At 48.0% G+C, this 18,051-nt stretch overlaps 1 protein-coding gene across 2 annotated transcripts in view; it reads left to right on the forward strand.

The window, feature by feature from the left end:
- Positions 1–1,458: 1,458 nt before the first annotated feature.
- DDAH1 (dimethylarginine dimethylaminohydrolase 1) overlaps positions 1,459–18,051 on the forward strand; it is a 64,609-nt gene continuing 48,016 nt past the window's right edge. For both annotated transcript variants that reach the window (XM_055815600.1, XM_055815599.1), the window contains exon 1: positions 1,459–1,838. In XM_055815600.1, the coding sequence (XP_055671575.1) occupies positions 1,533–1,838 (306 nt within the window). In that variant the 5' untranslated portion in view covers positions 1,459–1,532. The remainder of the gene's footprint in view (positions 1,839–18,051) is intronic.

Below are 18,051 nucleotides of genomic sequence, written 5' to 3' on the forward strand. Positions count from 1 at the left end.
TTTGCACATTATTCAGTGAATGACAGTTACTCAAATAACTGCACCTATGCACATTAAGTAAAGGCAGCCTTTACAGTGTATTTGGAGAACATGTGGAAAATGCAGACGAAAATCTAGTCAGCTGCCATTTTGGAAACACAGTCTGAGATTTCCTTCATGCTATTCATTAACCGTACTCCCAAATGCTGAACATGTGCCGATGTCCATGACATTATGGCTGAGGCAGCTGCTGGGGTTTGTTTGAGCACTGAAGAGGGAGCATGGAGCTGGGTGCTCCTCCGTGGCCAGAGGGACACTTGAAAGAGCCTTGCCATTAAGAGAAGATCTGGAGGGAAAATCCATATTCCTCCTCTCTTCCTGCCTGCTCCAGTGAGGACAGACCTCGGAGGTGCCTGGGAGGGTGGCGGCAGGTGCGGCGGGGGCTGGCGCGGTGGATGTCACCCATGGCGAGCTCTGGCCTGAAGCCTTGTTTGGCTCCAGCCTGGCAGCCGGAGGTGTTTACTGGAAGGGCTGGCCCTCACCTGGGTAATGTCAGGTCAGGAGAAAACTCAGGGAGAATGAAACAAGGGGAAGTAAGGGCTCTTTTAGGGGAAAGGGTGGAAAATGCTCAGTTTCAGTCCTGGAGGTAAAGGTGGAGCAAAACACACAGGTGCCCCTTCTACCCTCCCAGGTAGAAACTTTGACAGCGTAAAGGAGTGGAAGAAGGTGGACGCGCTGCTTGCTGGTGAGCAGCCCTATAGAAAGCCGTAAGGAGGTATGAGGAAGTGGCTGGGCTTATTTCCTTTGGATTCGGATTTGGAGCAGCCTTTGCCATGGGATATTCTTCCTCTGGCTGCACAGACAAAGCACCCGGCCTATTGCTATGCCACCAGGGAGGCAGCAAGCAGCTGCGAAGGGCACGCAGGGCCAGCCTGATGGACCCTGGAGCAGAGAGGGTTGGCAGCCCGACCCTGCTCAGCTTGGATGCGTGGAGAAATGTGGGGAGACGCAGGTGTTTGAATTCTGTCAGCGTCCGTATGCGTTCCCACACGGCTCCGTGGAGTCTCTATGTGAAACCGCGCTGCCCCTCGAGCCACGCTGTGGTAACGGAGGCCCACGGCAGGCACGGCCAGCCCCAGCGGCCCGCTCAGGGGCGAGGCCTGGGGCAAGCGCCGGGGCCGCCCTGCAGAGGGTCGAGGCCCCACTGGCTCCCCTCGGCCGGGCCGGGCCGGGCCGGGCCGGGCCCCTGCCCCTGCGGGAATCGCCCTGGCCCCGGGGCTCGGCTCGGCCCCTCAGGGCTCGGCGAGAGGCGCCGCGGCTCCCGCCCGCCTCACAGGTAAGCGGCGCCCTGCGGGGGGCGGCCAATGGCGCGGCCCGGCCGCCGCCGCCAGCCAATGGGAGCGCGCTTCGCGGCGGCCCCATGGAAATGTGCCTGGTGGGGAGCCAATGGGGCGCGGCCGGGCCGCGGGCGGCGCTTTATCAGCTGCCAGGGCCGGCGGCGGCGGTCGCGGCTGCCCGTCCCTCCCTGCCTCCTCCGCGCCCCGCCGCGCAGCATGGCCGGGCTGGGCGGCGGCCCCGCCGCCTTCGGGCGCTGCACGCACGCCGTGGTGCGGGCGCTGCCCGAGTCGTTGTGCCGGCAGGCGCTGCGCAGGGCGGCCGGCCCCGAGGTGGACTACGCCCGTGCGGAGCGGGAACATCAGCTGTACGTGGGTGTGCTGAGGGGCAAGCTGGGGCTGCAGGTGCTGGAGCTGCCGGCCGACGAGAGCCTTCCCGACTGCGCCTTCGTGGAGGACATGGCCGTAGTCTGCGAGGAGACGGCGCTCCTCACCCGCCCGGGCGCGCCCAGCCGCAGGAAGGAGGTGCGGGGCGGCGGGGGCCGGGCCGGGGGGAGCGGTGCCCGCGCCGCCCAGGTGGGCTCGGGGCGGCCGCGCCGTCGGGCGTATCCCCGGGCCCGCGGCGGGAGGGGGCGGCGGCGGGCGGGATTGCTCAGCGAGCAGCCGCCCCCGCGGCGGGTCTCGGCGCGGCGGGCCCCGGGCAGCGGCTCCGGCCCGGCCTCCCCTCCCCGCGGCTGGGCTGGCGGCGGCCGGTGCCGCCGGGCCGCGCCGGGGGCGTGTCGGAGCGTGGTGTTCCGCTGGCGAAAACAAGCGGACGGTGTAAACCGTGAGTCATGCCCTCCGGCGGGCCGTGCGGGTCCCGCGGGGTGGGCTACCGGCCGTGGTGGCCGCGCTGCGGCGCGATCCGCGCCCCGCGCTCGGCTCCAGCGGGGTTCGGGCCGCGCGTGCCCGGCCGCCGCGGTTACCGAGCGGTGGAGCGCTCCGTTAGCCTGCGCGCCCGTGAACCTGGTGCCGCCTTCCCCGGGCGGGCCTGGTGGGCTGAGGGTGCGTGGGGGCACCGGGGCACGGACAGGCTCGTTGGAGAGGGGTTGCCCGGCTGCAGGAGCCTCGCTGGAGATGTGCTTGGGACTCGTCTGATGCGCTCGGCCCATTCACAGGCTAGTTCACGAGGCTCCGCATGCACTGAAGTGCTGTCCTGTTGTCTCCCTCTCAACAAGTTGTGAGTAGCAAATTAAACCTCTCCTTGTTTGAAGCTGCAAAATTGTTACACTGGTAACCTGCCTTTCTGTAAGCATGCTTTAACGTAACCCTGTTGTCTCTTCCAGTTCCCATCTTTGTGGTCCCATGGCTCATCTTGTGATCCACAAGCATGTCCTGCTGTGCCTGTGGCGTAGGGCTGGGCCTCTGGCTGTGGCTGCTCTTGGCCACTGAGAGCAATGGATGAGCGTCGCCACTTGGTAGTTTTGATCTAGTGCTCTTCTAGCAATTGCAAAGTTTACTTTGCTCAGCACTCCGTGATACTGTACACATCTTGCACACGTGGGTTTCCTTGTGCTTACCCATGTGTATTTACTCTTTGAAGCACATACGAATGCTCTTAAAGGTGACAGCATCAGAGTAAAGTGTGTTTGCCACATGCTACTCTTGGAAGCAGCCAGAGTCTGAGTGAGTTTTCACTGGTCCTTCCTATGACTCACTGGTATGTAGCCATGTGACTCCTGCTGCCATTTGCACTCTTTCCCCGTTAGAACAGATTGACTTCTTTCTGTGGGTGACTTGTCCAGTCAGTCATGAACAAAGAGGAGAAAAAAAGCTTTAAAGCATAATTTGAATCTTTTTAGTTTTCTTGAATGATGGAGAAATCTCTCCCTTGAGCTTTCTGTGAAGTAAAAAAGAAAAAATAATTGAACAAACATTCTCTTAAAGCTATAACACTGCAATGTAGTGCTTGTCTGAACACGTAACTTCTAATTATTTACAATGGTTCTTCCTCCTGGGAACATCGTTACAGCAGTGTTTTGCGGACAGGGGGAGAAGATGCTTGTTTTTGTGGGATGATGCCTGTCTGCTCCTGGTCCCTCTCCCCTTTGAGGCATCCCCCGGGACAGCCTCCCCATCCTGGCATGGTGACCGAGTCTGTGTTTAGTTAGTCTTCTTTGTCTGAGTAGTTAGTGACCAGAATATTGCCTTCAAAACAGTAGGCTAGTCAAGGCTTTAGAAAGCAGAAATGTGTACATGACTAGTTCACTCAGATTTCTGTGTGGTGTTGGTGGAGGGCTTGACATGTGCCTTGGACATCTTGGCAAACGTCTATGATAACCTCACTTTCATAAAGAGCCCTACAAGAAGCAGCAGTATTTCTTGTAGCTTCATCAGAGGGTGTTTCATACTGTCGTCAGAGCTTTGCTTCTCTTGCTGCCTCCAAGGCTGGTTCTGAAGGTACCAGCTACAGGTGCTCAGGTGGTCCAGGCACTGAGGCCTGCAGCTACCCTGAGCTGGGGGAGCCTAGTGCCTGCTCCAGGCCCTCCTGTTCATCCTGGTGGGTGGCTGTTGGCAGCCACCCAAGGTCTTTTCTGAGGGTTATATTCAGTCTTTGAATTGCCCATTAAAGATAGTACCTGGAGGCTGGTGGCAAGTGAAGTTGCTGTGGGGTATGTCCTAGCATCTGCCCTGTTAAATGCCTTTATTGGTGACTTGGAGAGGGGGACACGTGTATCGAGCTCTGAACTGTCCCAAACTGGGGCAAGGTGGGGGAAGGGTAAGAGGCAATAGCCGTGGGGTCTGGGCTGCTGTTCAGGGGGACCTGGGCAGGCTGGAGGAAGGGGCTGGCCTGTGGGAGAGTCAACCTTATGGAGTTGAGCAGGGACAGATGCTGAGTCCTGGCCCAGGGAAGGAAGGATCCCTGGGTGGAGCCAAATGGGTGCGGGACAGCTTTGCAGAACCCCCCCTGGAGAGGGTGTCTGGTGGGCAGCACAGTGTTTGTGAGCCAGTTCAGTGTCCCTGTGGTAAAGAAGGGCAGTAGGATCTTGGGCTGTATTAACAGGAGCAGAACCAGTGGTCTGAGGGAAGCGATTACCCTCTCTGCTTGGCACTCGCAGACTGTATTTTACCAAGAACGTGGAGCAGGCTGTTCAGTTTTGTGGCAGGAGGGCAAGAGACAACGGGTGTAAGTTAGTGTGAGGTTTTAATGGGGCATAAGGAAAGGCTTTTCAGTGGGGACAGCCAAGCAGTGAAACAAGGCCTGGAGAAACTGTGCAGTCATCTTTGGAGCTTTTCAAGCTGGGTAAAGCACTGAGCATCCTGGTTTGTGCTCTGAGTGGGAGGTTGACCCAGAAACCTCCCAAGGTCCTGTCCAACCTGAATTATTCTGTGAGCATGAAACTAGTTGTATGTTAGGATACATGGAGTCAGGGGTTCGTCAGTTGAACTGCTGTGAAATCTTCATTGTTGAGACAGCAGATAATGGTTAAATCTGGATTGTTTCTGGTCTGATGGATGTACTGCTAGAAAACCAGAAGGATGAAGCCCTGTGAAACCAGTTTCTTCATGCTGCCTGTGAAATTGCTGTATTCCTGCCTCAGCTGGCTTAGTCAGCCTGGTATGAAAGTGAACCAAGGATGTTGTAGTGCTTTGTCACTTGTATGGTCAACTGGCTGAACGAGGGAAGGAAGATGGATGCAGTCTACGTACAGCACCAGTTTCTCAAAGTGCAATTTCTTATTCTCCTTATGTAATGTAAGCACAACCCCATGAATATTTTAGCAGTATAGTTAGTGTATGCTTGGCTTAACCCAGTTAAAGTAAACCCCAACTCCTGAGCATGCGCTCCTGACCTGAGCCTTCCCATAAAGCAGGACTCATCCAGGCTTGTCTTACTGCTCTCTTAACAGTTTAACGGACTTCTGTACAGAGCGGGCAGGAGCAGTGGAAGAAGGAAGTGGTGATGGGAACAGGGTTGCAGGGTACTATTTCTGCAGAGTATTAATGGAGGGAGGGTTTGTAAACCTGCCAAGAGGCATGTGATGGGTCAGACTCTGAAAACTGATCAGACCAGTGAAAGCTGAAGGGCATGGAGGACGCCAAGGTGCATCCTAAAGCTGGTTGAATGTGCAGCTGGAGCAGTGTGGCTTCAGGTGTGTTGTGCCTCCACATAAACTGGCTGCCAGATACATGAACTGAGTACTACTGTCTCAATCTTCCCTTTTTCATGCCACTGAAAACCCATAATGCAATATTTAAGAACTGATGCAGTGTGTTCTTTCACTGACTAGACTCCTTATTAAGAAGGCTTGTCATCAATTACTGTAACACTGTATGCAGCAGGCAATTTCTGCAGCAGTTTGTAATAGCATTGATTGAGCTTTCAGGCTTTATAGATACTATTGCTTACCCCTCCAGCACCACTGGATTCTGTACTGGATGTCTGTCTGGAACAAAACAAAATAAAATCTGGGGTTATGTCTGTTCTTGCTCCAAGTTATTGTAGGGAGAAAGAGTTGAATTAAATTTGGTCATGTTCAGTCAGTGCTGGGAAGGAGCCCAGTATTTTTTTAGCAAAGTAGAAAAATTAGTCATGCGTTTAATAATTTGTTTGCAAGAGTCAGGCTTATTTCAAGGCATTATTTTTTTTGTGTTATCAACTTCTGAACTTATTTTAAAATTTATAGTTTCTGGAAAGTTTTGGATTTGGTAGCAAGGTAAAGGCTTTTCAAGTAAGCCAGAGGTAGATTGCTAATGTGGATAAACTGGTGTTTTGTTTAGCTGAGTGCAGTTGCCAGTGTGCTTGATGTTCAAGTTGAGTAACTCAAATAGAAATGTTGTGATTGCTGATCAGTTGACCAGTTCCAGCAGTATGTTCTCAGTTGTTTATTCCTCTAGTATAAACTCCTCATGTCACCTTCTGAACACAACAGGGTTAGTCGCTGAGAAGAGCCTTCATCAGCACGTTACTCTTACTGCCCAAGTTGTCTTAATGTGCTCAGGGTAGCACGAAACAGTATTTCCACCACTTCTGTGCTTACGCAGACAGATAGAAACCCAAAAGCTCAGCAAAATGCCCCTACAGACCTCGCCTCTTCTTGGCTGTGGCATAGGGAAGGGAAAACAACTGGTGCTGGGAAAGCTTCAGGAGCTGCTGCAGAAGAGATTGCTGGCTACTTCCTTGACAAGAGGAGACTTCCACCCAAGAATACTGCTGTTCCACACTCCCCCAAGACCCACTGTGGACAACCTGTGGGCTGTATTCCTGTGTATCCTGGAAGATACAGTCCCTCAGAAGTGAGGACAGAGAACGAGTATGTTTGTCAAATCCCATCCTCTTGACAGGCATTGGAGAAGCCTCCTAATTGCTTTCTGAGAATGTCTGGGTACCTCTTCCTCAACTTGCTTGCTGGGTTGCAGGGCTTTGTTCACAGCACTGCTTCTGCAGAGCTTCCAGCTGTGCTGGGCGGGGTAACTTTGCTTCTTAGTGCTGATCACCATGACCTGCTTAGCTGCCAGCCCCTGCTCCCACCCTGTACAGTTTCTGCAGGGCTGTGCAGCCATGTATGAACTAGAGCCTGCACCCTGTACTGGGATGCAGTCTCAGCTGCAGCTTACAGCTTGCAGGAATGATTCTCAGGCCAATTGGTGGAAGCTTCTGAGAAAAAAGAAGGCAAAAATAGTTTGGTAAGTCATGTATGTGTATAGACTCAGGTATTGCTGCGTAGGTACTGCTAAATGGTAGACACTTTCTCCACTCCCTCTGTAGACCTAGACAGTTCTGTAGAATAATGATGTCTGTTGCAAAGTAATAGAAAAGGTAGGCTCAGGAGAAACAGATTCAAGGCTCTGCTAGCTCCCAAGCTTAATTAGGTTATGGGGTTTTTATTTTATAGCACGTGCTAGTACAAAAGAACCTATATTTGCTGACTAACCACTTAAACCAGTGTGTCTCTGCACAACTGGTGAAGATCTGTTGTTTTCATGGGGGATTAGTACTTGCTGATCACTAGAGAGGCAAGAGATTAAACTTTTTATTACCACTTTAAATAATTCATAAGTCTTTAAACTGTTGCAACAAATTGTGGAGGCCTTGTACATTTGCACTGACCACTTTGCATGTCCTTATTGTGCTTTACCCTTGATGTTACAGACCAGCTTTGGTGTTCTGCCTAGAAATCTTAGTGATAGAAAGCACAGAGATTACCGTTGTGTCATTGCTTACTGCTTAGAGCAGCAGGTGAGTAGACGTGGGGAAAAGCTTTACATGAAGGTTGATAAAACTTAGAAGTGGTGCTAGGTGCATTTCCACCCTCTTGTCAGATGTTTTTTTCTTGAATACCTTTCCTATTCTACACTGAGCCATATGCATCCTTCTTTAGTCTATCCTTTTCACAGTCTTCCCAGTCTAACCTCAGAATTTGAGTGAAAGTGTAAGATAGTCAGTGTGTTAATTTCAGTTACACTGGAAACAAGTTGAGAAGTACCAGTCAGACTTCAAGATATGATGTATACCTGAGTGTTAATGTGGGCTTTGGTTGTCTTTTGCAGAGCGTATAATTGGCAGAACCAAATGTAGTCTTCCACAAAGCATGTGTCACTTGAAGGCTTTCTCCACGAGCTAAGAGGTGATGCCCATCGTGGGGTGCAGAAGGCAATGAAGTAACTTGTCAGAATCTGCATTAGTGTTTTCTTTAATATATTTCATTAACTTTTGTTTTCAGTGTTTTGATGTTAGCATATAAATTAACTGAAAAGCATGCATAGAGGAGAAAAGAGTCTTAAACAGTACTTAAGTTCACTCTTAAACTTAAAAACAGTTATTTAAACAGTATCAGGTAGACCTGTATCAGGAGTCTGTATGATGGTGGTACTGGTAGACATAAGGGATGTTTTAGCCTCCTAAATGGCAAAGCAGATGGAAGGGGCATAACCACATAAAGAAATCAAGCTTCCTTTTGAAATAGTCTGCTTTAAGTGCTGCCTCTTGGTTTGGGTAGGTGATTCTTTGGTCATTGCTGATACAGCTCTCTGACCCTACATTAATAGGGCTGGCACTTCAAGTGAATTGGCTATGCAAAGAACTGTATTTTTTCACTTTCAATTTTGCTTCTGTGATCACAGATCTAATGAAAACGTTAGGAAGTAGCTTGTAGTCAGATCAATATAAGTGGACTGTTTTCATTGTAATTGGTTTCTATCTACAGAACTGTAAAACAATCTTTAAGGACAGTCTAGGAGCAACTTGGGTTACATGCTTTTCTAGCAGAGGCAATATTTAGACCTTGTTACTAAATTGCAATGTCAAATTTCTCAGGAATATCCATGTTGCTGACCATAAGATTAAAAAAGCAAACCCCAAATTAAATGCCTGGGTTTTTAAATTTCCTGTGGACACTGATTGTTATTGTACAAGCCTGATGTCAGCTGTTGTACCTTGTTAATCACTGTTCCTTTAGCTGTGATAAATAGCCCTTGGTGAGCTTATGGTTCAGTGCAAATGTGAAGTGTTTAAAGGTTCCAAATAACTAAGCATTTCCTCCAAAATGTGAAAAGAGCCTTTTCTGTTCTGACTTAAACATATGGCTTGGAGCTACCCTGCTCCTTCCCCAAGAGATTTCTATCCAGACTTTCAAATTGAACCTAAATCTTTTTCTTTGGTAACTGCCTCACTTAAACATAATAAACTAGTTTACCGCAGTCACTGCTGGAATTTTGGGTTTAAGAATCAGAGATGGATCATAACATCCCCAGTGTAGGTTGCCTGATGGGTGGGTTGGTTTTAATCCCGTGCTCCATACAAGCCTGCAACTCCCTACACACTTGGCAAAAGAGAGGATTGGTATGTAGACAGCAGTGCTGTCTTGCTCATCACGGGATCTGACAGAATCTCTGGAGAGTGGCAGAGCACAGCGTGATATGGAAGAGCTCCTGCGTGCTGTGCTTCTGCCTGTTAGCTTCTGGGATGCTCTGGTATCGTGAGCAAAGTCCCCAGCTGAGATTTCCCATGCTGTACCAATGGCACAAGCAGCAGCTGCTCCCAGCAGTGTGCCAGGACACACAGAGAAGCATAATCTTCGTTTTCCCTTCTCTGCCTCCCATATGCTTTCACTTGCCAACTTGCCTCCAGTCCCATGTGTTTCCACCTGGGCCCCTCTCTTGCCCTCCTCCAGGCTGGCCTCCCATAGCCCCTGTGTATTGATGCCCCAGGCCAGGATCCTGACTTGCCCTGCCCAGTGTGCTCCCATGCAGAGCACAGGCTGTAGTGCTGCTGGGCTGCACTGTATTTCCCATGGGAAGAACGGAGCTGGGATGGCATCTCTGCAGGCAGGGCACACTTCTGACAGCATCTCTGCAGGGCTGCGCTGTGGTTGAGGCTAAGTGCTACTGTTTGCTGGCAGTATGATATGGGGATGTGCCTGTCACTTCATTCAAGTTCTCAAAACCTGATTAGTTTCCCTTTCCCCTAAACTCTTCAGTAACGAACGCATTGCAGGTTTACATAGCAATCCAGCGTTTTGTCTGAGCAGTGCGATGCCAGGTCTTTTAGCTGATATGGGTCTCTTGTTGTATAACACTCCATCCTGAGAAAAGCTGTACACTGCTCACTTCAAGGTCCTTTATTCTGCTTTCTAAGAAGAGACTTGCCTCATGTTTTTACGCAGTGGTGTTTGCGTAGCTATGTATATAAGCTAGTAGAACAGACATTCCCATTATCTTTTTAAGTGTGTTTCTTTGCAGGCCCTTCTGGCAGTTGGCTTTACAAGGACAGTACTTTCCACATTGTGGTGCCAAGTTCATGGTGTACACTTGTTACCCCAACACTGCATCTTGCCAAGCTTTTTCCAGATCTAGAGTCCTGATTATCTTACACAAAACTCCTAATACTGCACATAAAACCAGTGCAATTCCCTTGATGCTATTTCAAGAATATCAGTCTCGGCTCTGACAATGGATGGACTGGTTTGTTCTAAAATGTTCCTGATGTAGAAATATAAACATGGCAGAGGCCAGAGAACCTCTGTTTTTTCACTGTTTCTCCCAAAACCACATTTGATCAACGAGGCTAGTTGTGTCCTTAAACTCACTGTCTCAAACTGTCCCTCTTGGTGAGGTGACAGGGGCCTGCAACTCTTCAGCAAGCGTGACTGGTCTAAACACTGGCTTTTTAAGTTAAAATAAATGCATGCAGACTTTAATTTCTACCAATATTACTGGTTATTCTTCCCTTGCCATTTCTTCTGGAGTGACTCCAGAACAGCTACTCTGCCTCTGCTGTGGACACAGCATGACTCCACTGAGGATGCTATGGGAAGTGACCACATAGCCAGCTTTAACTTGCAATACTCCACTTGTATGGAGTATTGCGTGAGCTCAGGAGCTTAGCCTAGCCTGAGCAAATGGTGTCTATGCTTCTGTGTTCAGTTTTCAGAGGGTATCTTGTCTTTGTCGAAAGTCTCCTAGTAAATAGTGCTGGAGCAAAAATGTGGAACTATTTATTAAATATCTGACCTATACAAAGTAGAGTCTTCCTGCAGAGAATGTGTTTCTACCAAGAAAGAAAATACTGTTGATAACTACTGCTCATCAGTTGCTTAGAAAAAAACCAAACCCACCTGGGTTTTGTTGTGTTTTTTTACAGAAGCTTATCTAATCAATTAGGCTTATGGTATGAGATAGCTTCGTTCTTGGTATCACACCTGGGTAGTCACAGTTCAAGGGTTAAGATAAATGATGCACCACAGCATCAAGTGACAGTATCTATCCTTGCTGCCTCTTTTGTAGCAGTTAGGAAATTTTATTTCAGGAAAAATTAAATGGAATGTTTTATGGCTGAGAGATACCCAAGTCAGGTCTTGCGTTCGTCCAAGGCTACTGATCACATGTAAGTCAGATGACAGCACTGTAATGTGCCTTTTTTTTGTCATTTTGAGTTAATAGCAAACTCGAACAAGTATTTCAAAAGTAGCTCGTTCAAGACTTGCAGAACACATTTTCATTTCAGTAGCGATTCAGTATTGGGCACTATCTTTGAAAAATAATTGTGGTAATTTGTTTCTAGAAGGTTTATATATGTTAATAGTAAAGGAACTGGCTATCCACATCTGTTTCTGGATGCTGACTGAAGTTCTCTGGCAAGATGAAATTGTCTGTCTCTGCTCAATCCCAGCTGGCCACTGAAACAAGCTGAAACAAGACTGCCACATAATTGGATACTTGGCAGTGTTGTGATTGATTTTGCATTTCTCTTCTTTTTCTGAGACTTGATGTAAGAGCTGTCAGGGAAGCTGAATCCCATACCTTGTAGAAAGGATGATCTTACAGGGTAAGAATCCTGCTTGTGCATAGGTTTCTACTTCAGTATCATTGATGCCCTTTGAGTCACAGACTAGCAGCCATGGTGATGGTCATCTCCATGCAAAGCCAAGCTAGAAAGACAAAGTGGTTTAGAAATGGAGCTAAGGTTTTTGGCCCGATGTCTAGAAATTAAAAAATATACCTTGCAAAGTACTTAAAATTTTTAGCAGTAAACTCCAGACCATGCCTTTCTAAAGGTGAAAGACATATACCAGCCCTGCAGGAATTAATTTTTCAAACAGTACAAGTGCTTTGGAGAGTTTCACCTACCCAGATAACTGAGTGTGCCTGTCATCACTGTGCTTAAAACAGCAAAAGTGATGAAGCTCGAGTATCTTATGCTCTTCCAACACTGTACAGAGGAGAGTGGTGTTCTGGTAGTGGTGGACTATTGCTAGTCAGTAGGTGTTTGCTGAAGTTTAATGTGCTATCTCATGGCTCAGTATCTGTTACAAGCCTCTGATGGGAATACCAGTGCCTGTGGTAGCAAGAGCTGAAGTCAGCAGTGCTGTTGAGAGACAAATGGGAAAGGATAGAAGCAATAAATAATAATGGAGGATGATATGAATTGGATACCTGTATTTTTCCAGGAAACACTGAATTCTTCTGTAAGTTTGCTTGGCTTTTTTTCAAGGTGATACAAAGTGACTCCTGTAGTGTCCTGTATTCAGGAACTTCCACATGTAGCACATTCCTGGAGTAGAGAGTATTAGAAGAGAAGACACAAGGTTGTGATAGACCCTTTTCCACATTCCTCCTGGTTGCAGCAGCTCAAAATGTGTGCAGAGAACAACTGGTTTTAGTGTAGTTTCTAGAAGAAGTCACAGATACTACTCTGCTGTTGGCCTTAGTGATCTTTGTCCAGTAATTTTTGATCCTTTTGATCTGACCTGGTTTTAAGAAAGGAAACTGTCTGAAACGTGAAACCCTACCAATGCAGGAAGAGTAGTCAGGGCAGAAGTCTGAGTAGAAGACAGATGCTGTCAAAGCCAGTATGAAGAAAAAGGCTGGGGGGTGCGTGGTGTGGTGTGACCTGAGAGTCTGCGTAGGGGGGAGCCCTTGTTAGCACTTCATGTGTTGTCCTGGATGCCACATCTTCACTGATGGTGGCAAGTCCAACTGTGAAACTCCAATCCCTATGAAATGGAGCTTCAGTAGTACCATACAGCAGTCTCTTACTTTTTATGACCCTTAAAGCAAGTGCTTCTGTTAATCCTCCTCTTGTTCTGGATGTGACCTTGTCACACAGTAAAACAACCAGCTTGCCTTGACCACAGGGCTTTGGGTTAGGACAGTCCCTTCTAGATGAGCATTTCCAAAAGTCCTAAATGCTGTATACCTCCAGTATTGCTGAAAGGCCATTTTATTTTTTTGACTGGGCTTAAATTGATTATTCATCTGGACCTGAAATGCTGTGTTAGGTTCTGGTTACCCATTCTGGAAATGCAGTGTAAGCAGAAGAGGTAGAGGTGGATGAGAAGACCTTGCTGAGGTATGAAGTGGTGCTAATTAGATAAATGCCTTCAGCTCATAGTTATTTTGGGTAGGGGAGAAATTGGAGAGCTCTACAGTATCTCATAATGATACAGAGAAAGTGAACTGGGAATGGTAGTATGACACCCAGAGAAATACCCAGGCAGCAGATCCCAGCAGAAGGAAGTACTTTGTCATGCAGTGCACAACCAAACTGTCAGATTTGTTGCCAGGATGTTGCAGGGGCCAAAAGTACAGCTGGGTGTCAGCTAATGAAAGAGAGATCCATCAATAGCTGTTTAACACTTTGATCCAGATGCAGTATCTGGCTTCGGAAATATGTACCCTGCCTCTTACAATAAGCTGCGGAAAATATACTGGAGACAGTGGCACTCTATACTTGTCCTCTTTCTGTTATTCTTTCCTTAAGCTGCCAGCACCGACCGCTGTTGGGAGTCAGGCTGTTTGGATATACAGGTTTCTCTGACCCACTTAAGCTGTTCATGTATTATGAATAAGCTGTAATACTGATAGCTGTTTAGCAGGCTCATAATGAGGTGCTGGCCGTGATCCTGAAGGTCAGGAGTTGTCCGAGGACTGCCAGTTAGGAGACAGCTGCCCTGCCTTAACCTTGCAGAGATCTTGCTGGTGTTTCTGTCCCACTGGGCAAGGGGAACCTGCGTTCAGGCTTAACCAGGGTTTCTGATGGCCCATCTTATGCCATCTGTGCATATGCCATCTTATGCATGCTGTGAGGTCAGATGTTGATGTATTTTTCCTTCCCTGCCTTAGTATATCCATCCTAGTGCAGATAGTAGAAAATGGAAAAATTCAGCTATTAAGACAGAGACATTTTATGTCAACAGTGTAAAAGGATTCCCCCTCCTCCCCCGCTGCCCTTAGCAAGTCAGATTAACCCTAAGAAACAGTGCACACTTTGTAAAGCAGAGATTTCTCATTGGGAAATGTTGTTTCTAGCTTTTCCACATCAGCTGTGAAAACATACTGCCATCCAAGCTTTGCAAAATTATTCTTAGAAAGGCCTAGTAATGAATACTTGGCATCCAGAGGTTTGATATATTGAGAGCCAGGCTTAATGTTATGGAAGAGAGTGTCCTAGAAGAGCCTTTGCAGAAAGGTGCCAGGGGAGGACAGTCTCCCGTGGGCCCTGAGGTCTGTGTTGTTGTGGGACAGTTGATAACATGCCAGTTTGTGCGGTGGGGATGATGGATAGACTTTTCCTGAGTAGCTTGACATAGATCAAGTGAGCCTGAAAATACCAGCACTGGTGATAGGAAACTCATTATCAGAGCACAAGGAGCCTTTTGGAAAAGGCGCTGCTCTATTTCTGCCCTTATACCCCTGCTTCACAGCTAATTGAATCACTAAAAATTCGTAAAAATTCATGAAGCAAAACTGCTGGGCTTTTTGTGCCTGCAGGAGCTGTTTCCAGGTGGGTTCGAATGGCAGGCTGCCAGGAGTGGCGTCCATCTTGTTATCGGAGACAACGCCACAAGCAGCATGAAAGCTGTTTCTGGCAGAAGAGCATCAAACCAGCCATGCATTGCGCAGGGCTGACTGGAGAGCTTTTACAGGAGCAGGACTAGAACTGGTGTGGCCAGGGTTGGATGGCAAACACTCTTCTGTGGCCGTGTTCCCAAAAAGTCCTCCCAGCCTTCAGCCCTTTGCATGGAAGCCTGGTGTGGACCCACGGCATCAGCAGTGCCCTGATCAAATAGGGGCTGGGGGAGCCTGGGATCTGTAGGTATTACAGCCTGCTAGGTAGGGAAGGACCCTTGTGCTGCATCTCTGCTGCTTTGGTGCCACTCGCTTGGCTGCAGTGACACTCCCAATGGGTTTGCCTGACCCAGTAGCCAGAGCCGTGGCTCCCCTGCAGCCTGGATTGCTGTGGCACTGTGTCCTGGCCATGCAGGATGATTGGACAGTAGCAAAAGTAAATGCCAGGGAAGGTGAAACTAATACAAAGAAGGGCGACTGCTATCCAGGCTCTGACAAAGACAGCTGGGTTTGTGGTACAGATGGGAAAATACTCCCGTGACTGTCCCTTCCGCTAGCTGTGAGCATGTCCTGTCCCTCCCGGGGCTTGCTGTTTCATGTCCTGGCTTTGATATTTCCGAAGCGTGGCTTTGCTTTCTCATTTCTCCATCCTTAGGGGAACCTTGGCACAGATGCCAGCAGCCACCAGAAACCGCCAAAAGCTTTTGTGCAGTTGAAATGTGCTCTGTCCGCGCTTCATCTTAAGGACTAAAGGCACTGCTTGTAATTCTGCACCAGGCTTCTCTGATTTTAACCTAGTTTCCACTTTGCTTGGTTTCCTTACCCTCCCTCTTTACAACATTGCTGCACGCCACCAGAAGCCTAACAGGAGCTCCTAAAGGGCTGCTGGCCCTGTAACGCACAGCAGTATTCCTAAAGCTTTTTAAGAAATGGGTTTGTAATTCTTCAGGAATGTAAACAAAGAGCTGTTAACAAAACAGTGTGTAAGGTCTTATTCAGATTTATATAAATCCTGAGACCATGCCTGAAAAGAATGCCCCGTTTTGCATTCCTGAAGGCAGATTCACCACATACCTCCATATGCCACGAAGTGCTATGCCAGTAACAAAACCGGACTTCTTGGGAGTGTTACGAAAAGTACTGAAAACACATTTTAATTCTGTTAGCTTCACAAAATACATATTGACAGTCATGTTAAATATTTAAACACATGTAATGGACTTCAGCCTTGGTACTGGCAGGAGGCGTTCAGTATGTGAAGCAGCCTGGGGGTGTCTATCAGAGAAGTGCAAGCGCTGGCTGCCTGCTCTGAAGCTGGTGGGATCTGGAGTGGGGGGGAAGTGGCGGAGCAGGTTGTAGATCTAACTGATGGTTTCAGTCCAGGGAGGAATGAAAGGGTAAGGACAGGCAATTGCTGTGCATTCTGAATGTTATGCTGTAATTCAAGGAGAGCGACTTTTTCCTTTAAGGCTTGTGCCTGTGACGCAAGTGTATAAGTATCTGGGGCTCAATCCTGTAAGGTGCCAGTGCTTAACATAAAGCCTGTAATCAGTCTTAGTTTAAAGCACTTAAACTCTTTCCTGCCCTGTGTCTGCTTAGTTAGCATCTCTCTGAGCTGATCTCGTGATCATGTTTTTCAATAGTGGAAAGTCTGAAGTAATGTAACATTTGTCAAGATGACATGGCTTTAGCTTTTAAAGTGTTTCTTAGCCTTAAATATTGACGAGGAGATTTTAGACTGTGGTGCCCATGAACGTGTGTGGTTAATAGCACAATAGAGCTTGCATGCATAGTAATATTAAATACAGCATGTAACAATATTAAATATATTCTGCAATGAGTTTTAAGAACAAGCTAAATCCGTGTGTAGTGTAGGTCTTTAAAGAACGCTTAATCTATGTGACTGGCTTTTTGCATGCCCCTGCATGGCTGGGAAAGCTGTTTCTTCATTGATGCATAAAGCATCTGATACGCCTCCCATATGTGTTGACTGCTCTAGTAATGAGATTTTCTGTAAGTTTGCTCCTTTATACCTGGTAGAAAACAGACGTGCTCATTTAGCTCTTTGGGAAGGTACTCCAGAGGAGCTGAAGATGAGGAGGTGACTGCCATCGACACCAGCTTTCCTTGTCACGTGTACCGTGTCTGGTACAAGGCATTAACCCCAGCCCTGCACAGATACCAGCATAGGGGATAACTCCTGTAGATGAGATAAGCAGCAGAATCTTTTAAAAGTATTTTAACATGCCTGAATAACTACTTACACCATGGTGTATGTCCTCTGACCCCTGGCTGAAGCCCTGAATGGGAATGCTGAGTGTCTCTGAAAAGCAGGTTATTTCCTCCTGAACCTATGCGTGATTTAGGAGCCCAGGCCAGCTATAGGCACTCGTACTGAGAAGTCTGGCCTTTCTGAACTCCTACTTAAAACCTGAGTTGCCTATATGCTAGGAGCTGGGTTACAGTTTTTCACAAAAGGTGTTCTTGCCCCCACTTATCCTGCTTTTGCTACTACAAGAAAGCCAAGTGTGAGGCCATCACACGCAGGAGGTAGGAAAGGTGTGTTTGAAAGTACCTTAAGCTATGACCACTGCTTGTATCAGCACGGACTGCAGGAAGGAAGCTGTGTTTCCAGTGAACAAGTAGAAGAATGTCTGAGGGTCACCCCTCCTGAAAGGAGCCAGGACCCACCACCACGTCCAGTGTGGTCCTTACTGTGTGTCAGCAGCATGGACATCGGTTCAGGCTCTCCTGCAAGGTGAGGCCTGGTGTGAGGAGAGGGGATTTGTCAGAGTGCATCTGTATGTGGCCTAAATTATGAATTTCCAGCAAGGCTTTTTCCTGAGCTGATTTGTCAGTGGGAACTGTATTGATCCAGCAGTGATGCCTAGGAAGATGCTCCCTGAAGCACAGGTGTGAGCTGTGGCAGTCTACAAGCATCTGAAGCATTTACTGTGAGACATTAGTCACACTGAGAAATGGCCTCATCCAGCTGTAGTGCAAGCTTACGTGGTAATTCAATGAAGAAGAGACCAGAAAATGGAGAAGGTCCGGCTTCCTCAGTCCATCATGAGCTGCACTTTTAGGAACATGCACAAAAGATCTGTAGGTCTTGCCCGAGGCTGCTATGCAGAATTTTCACTACCTAGGTCATCTTGATTGAAACACTTGCTGAAGTACCCCAGGACTCATGGAAAACCTAATCCCATGTACTTGGAGGGTCAGTCAGTTGTTCTTTCCCTAAAACTTTCTTCTCTGGGGTGAACTGCTCTGACACCCTACTGTGGTGGTGTCTTACCGAGGTGTTTTCTGGGAAGCAAATTTTTTTGTTATACTTTGAGCTCTGTGGTTTCCAAATTCAGTTAATCTCAGTGGAAGCAGTCTTTTAGCATGGAAGCCAACCAGACAC

This window comes from Falco peregrinus, chromosome 10, assembly GCF_023634155.1.
Source record: "Falco peregrinus isolate bFalPer1 chromosome 10, bFalPer1.pri, whole genome shotgun sequence".
NCBI lineage: Eukaryota > Metazoa > Chordata > Aves > Falconiformes > Falconidae > Falco > Falco peregrinus.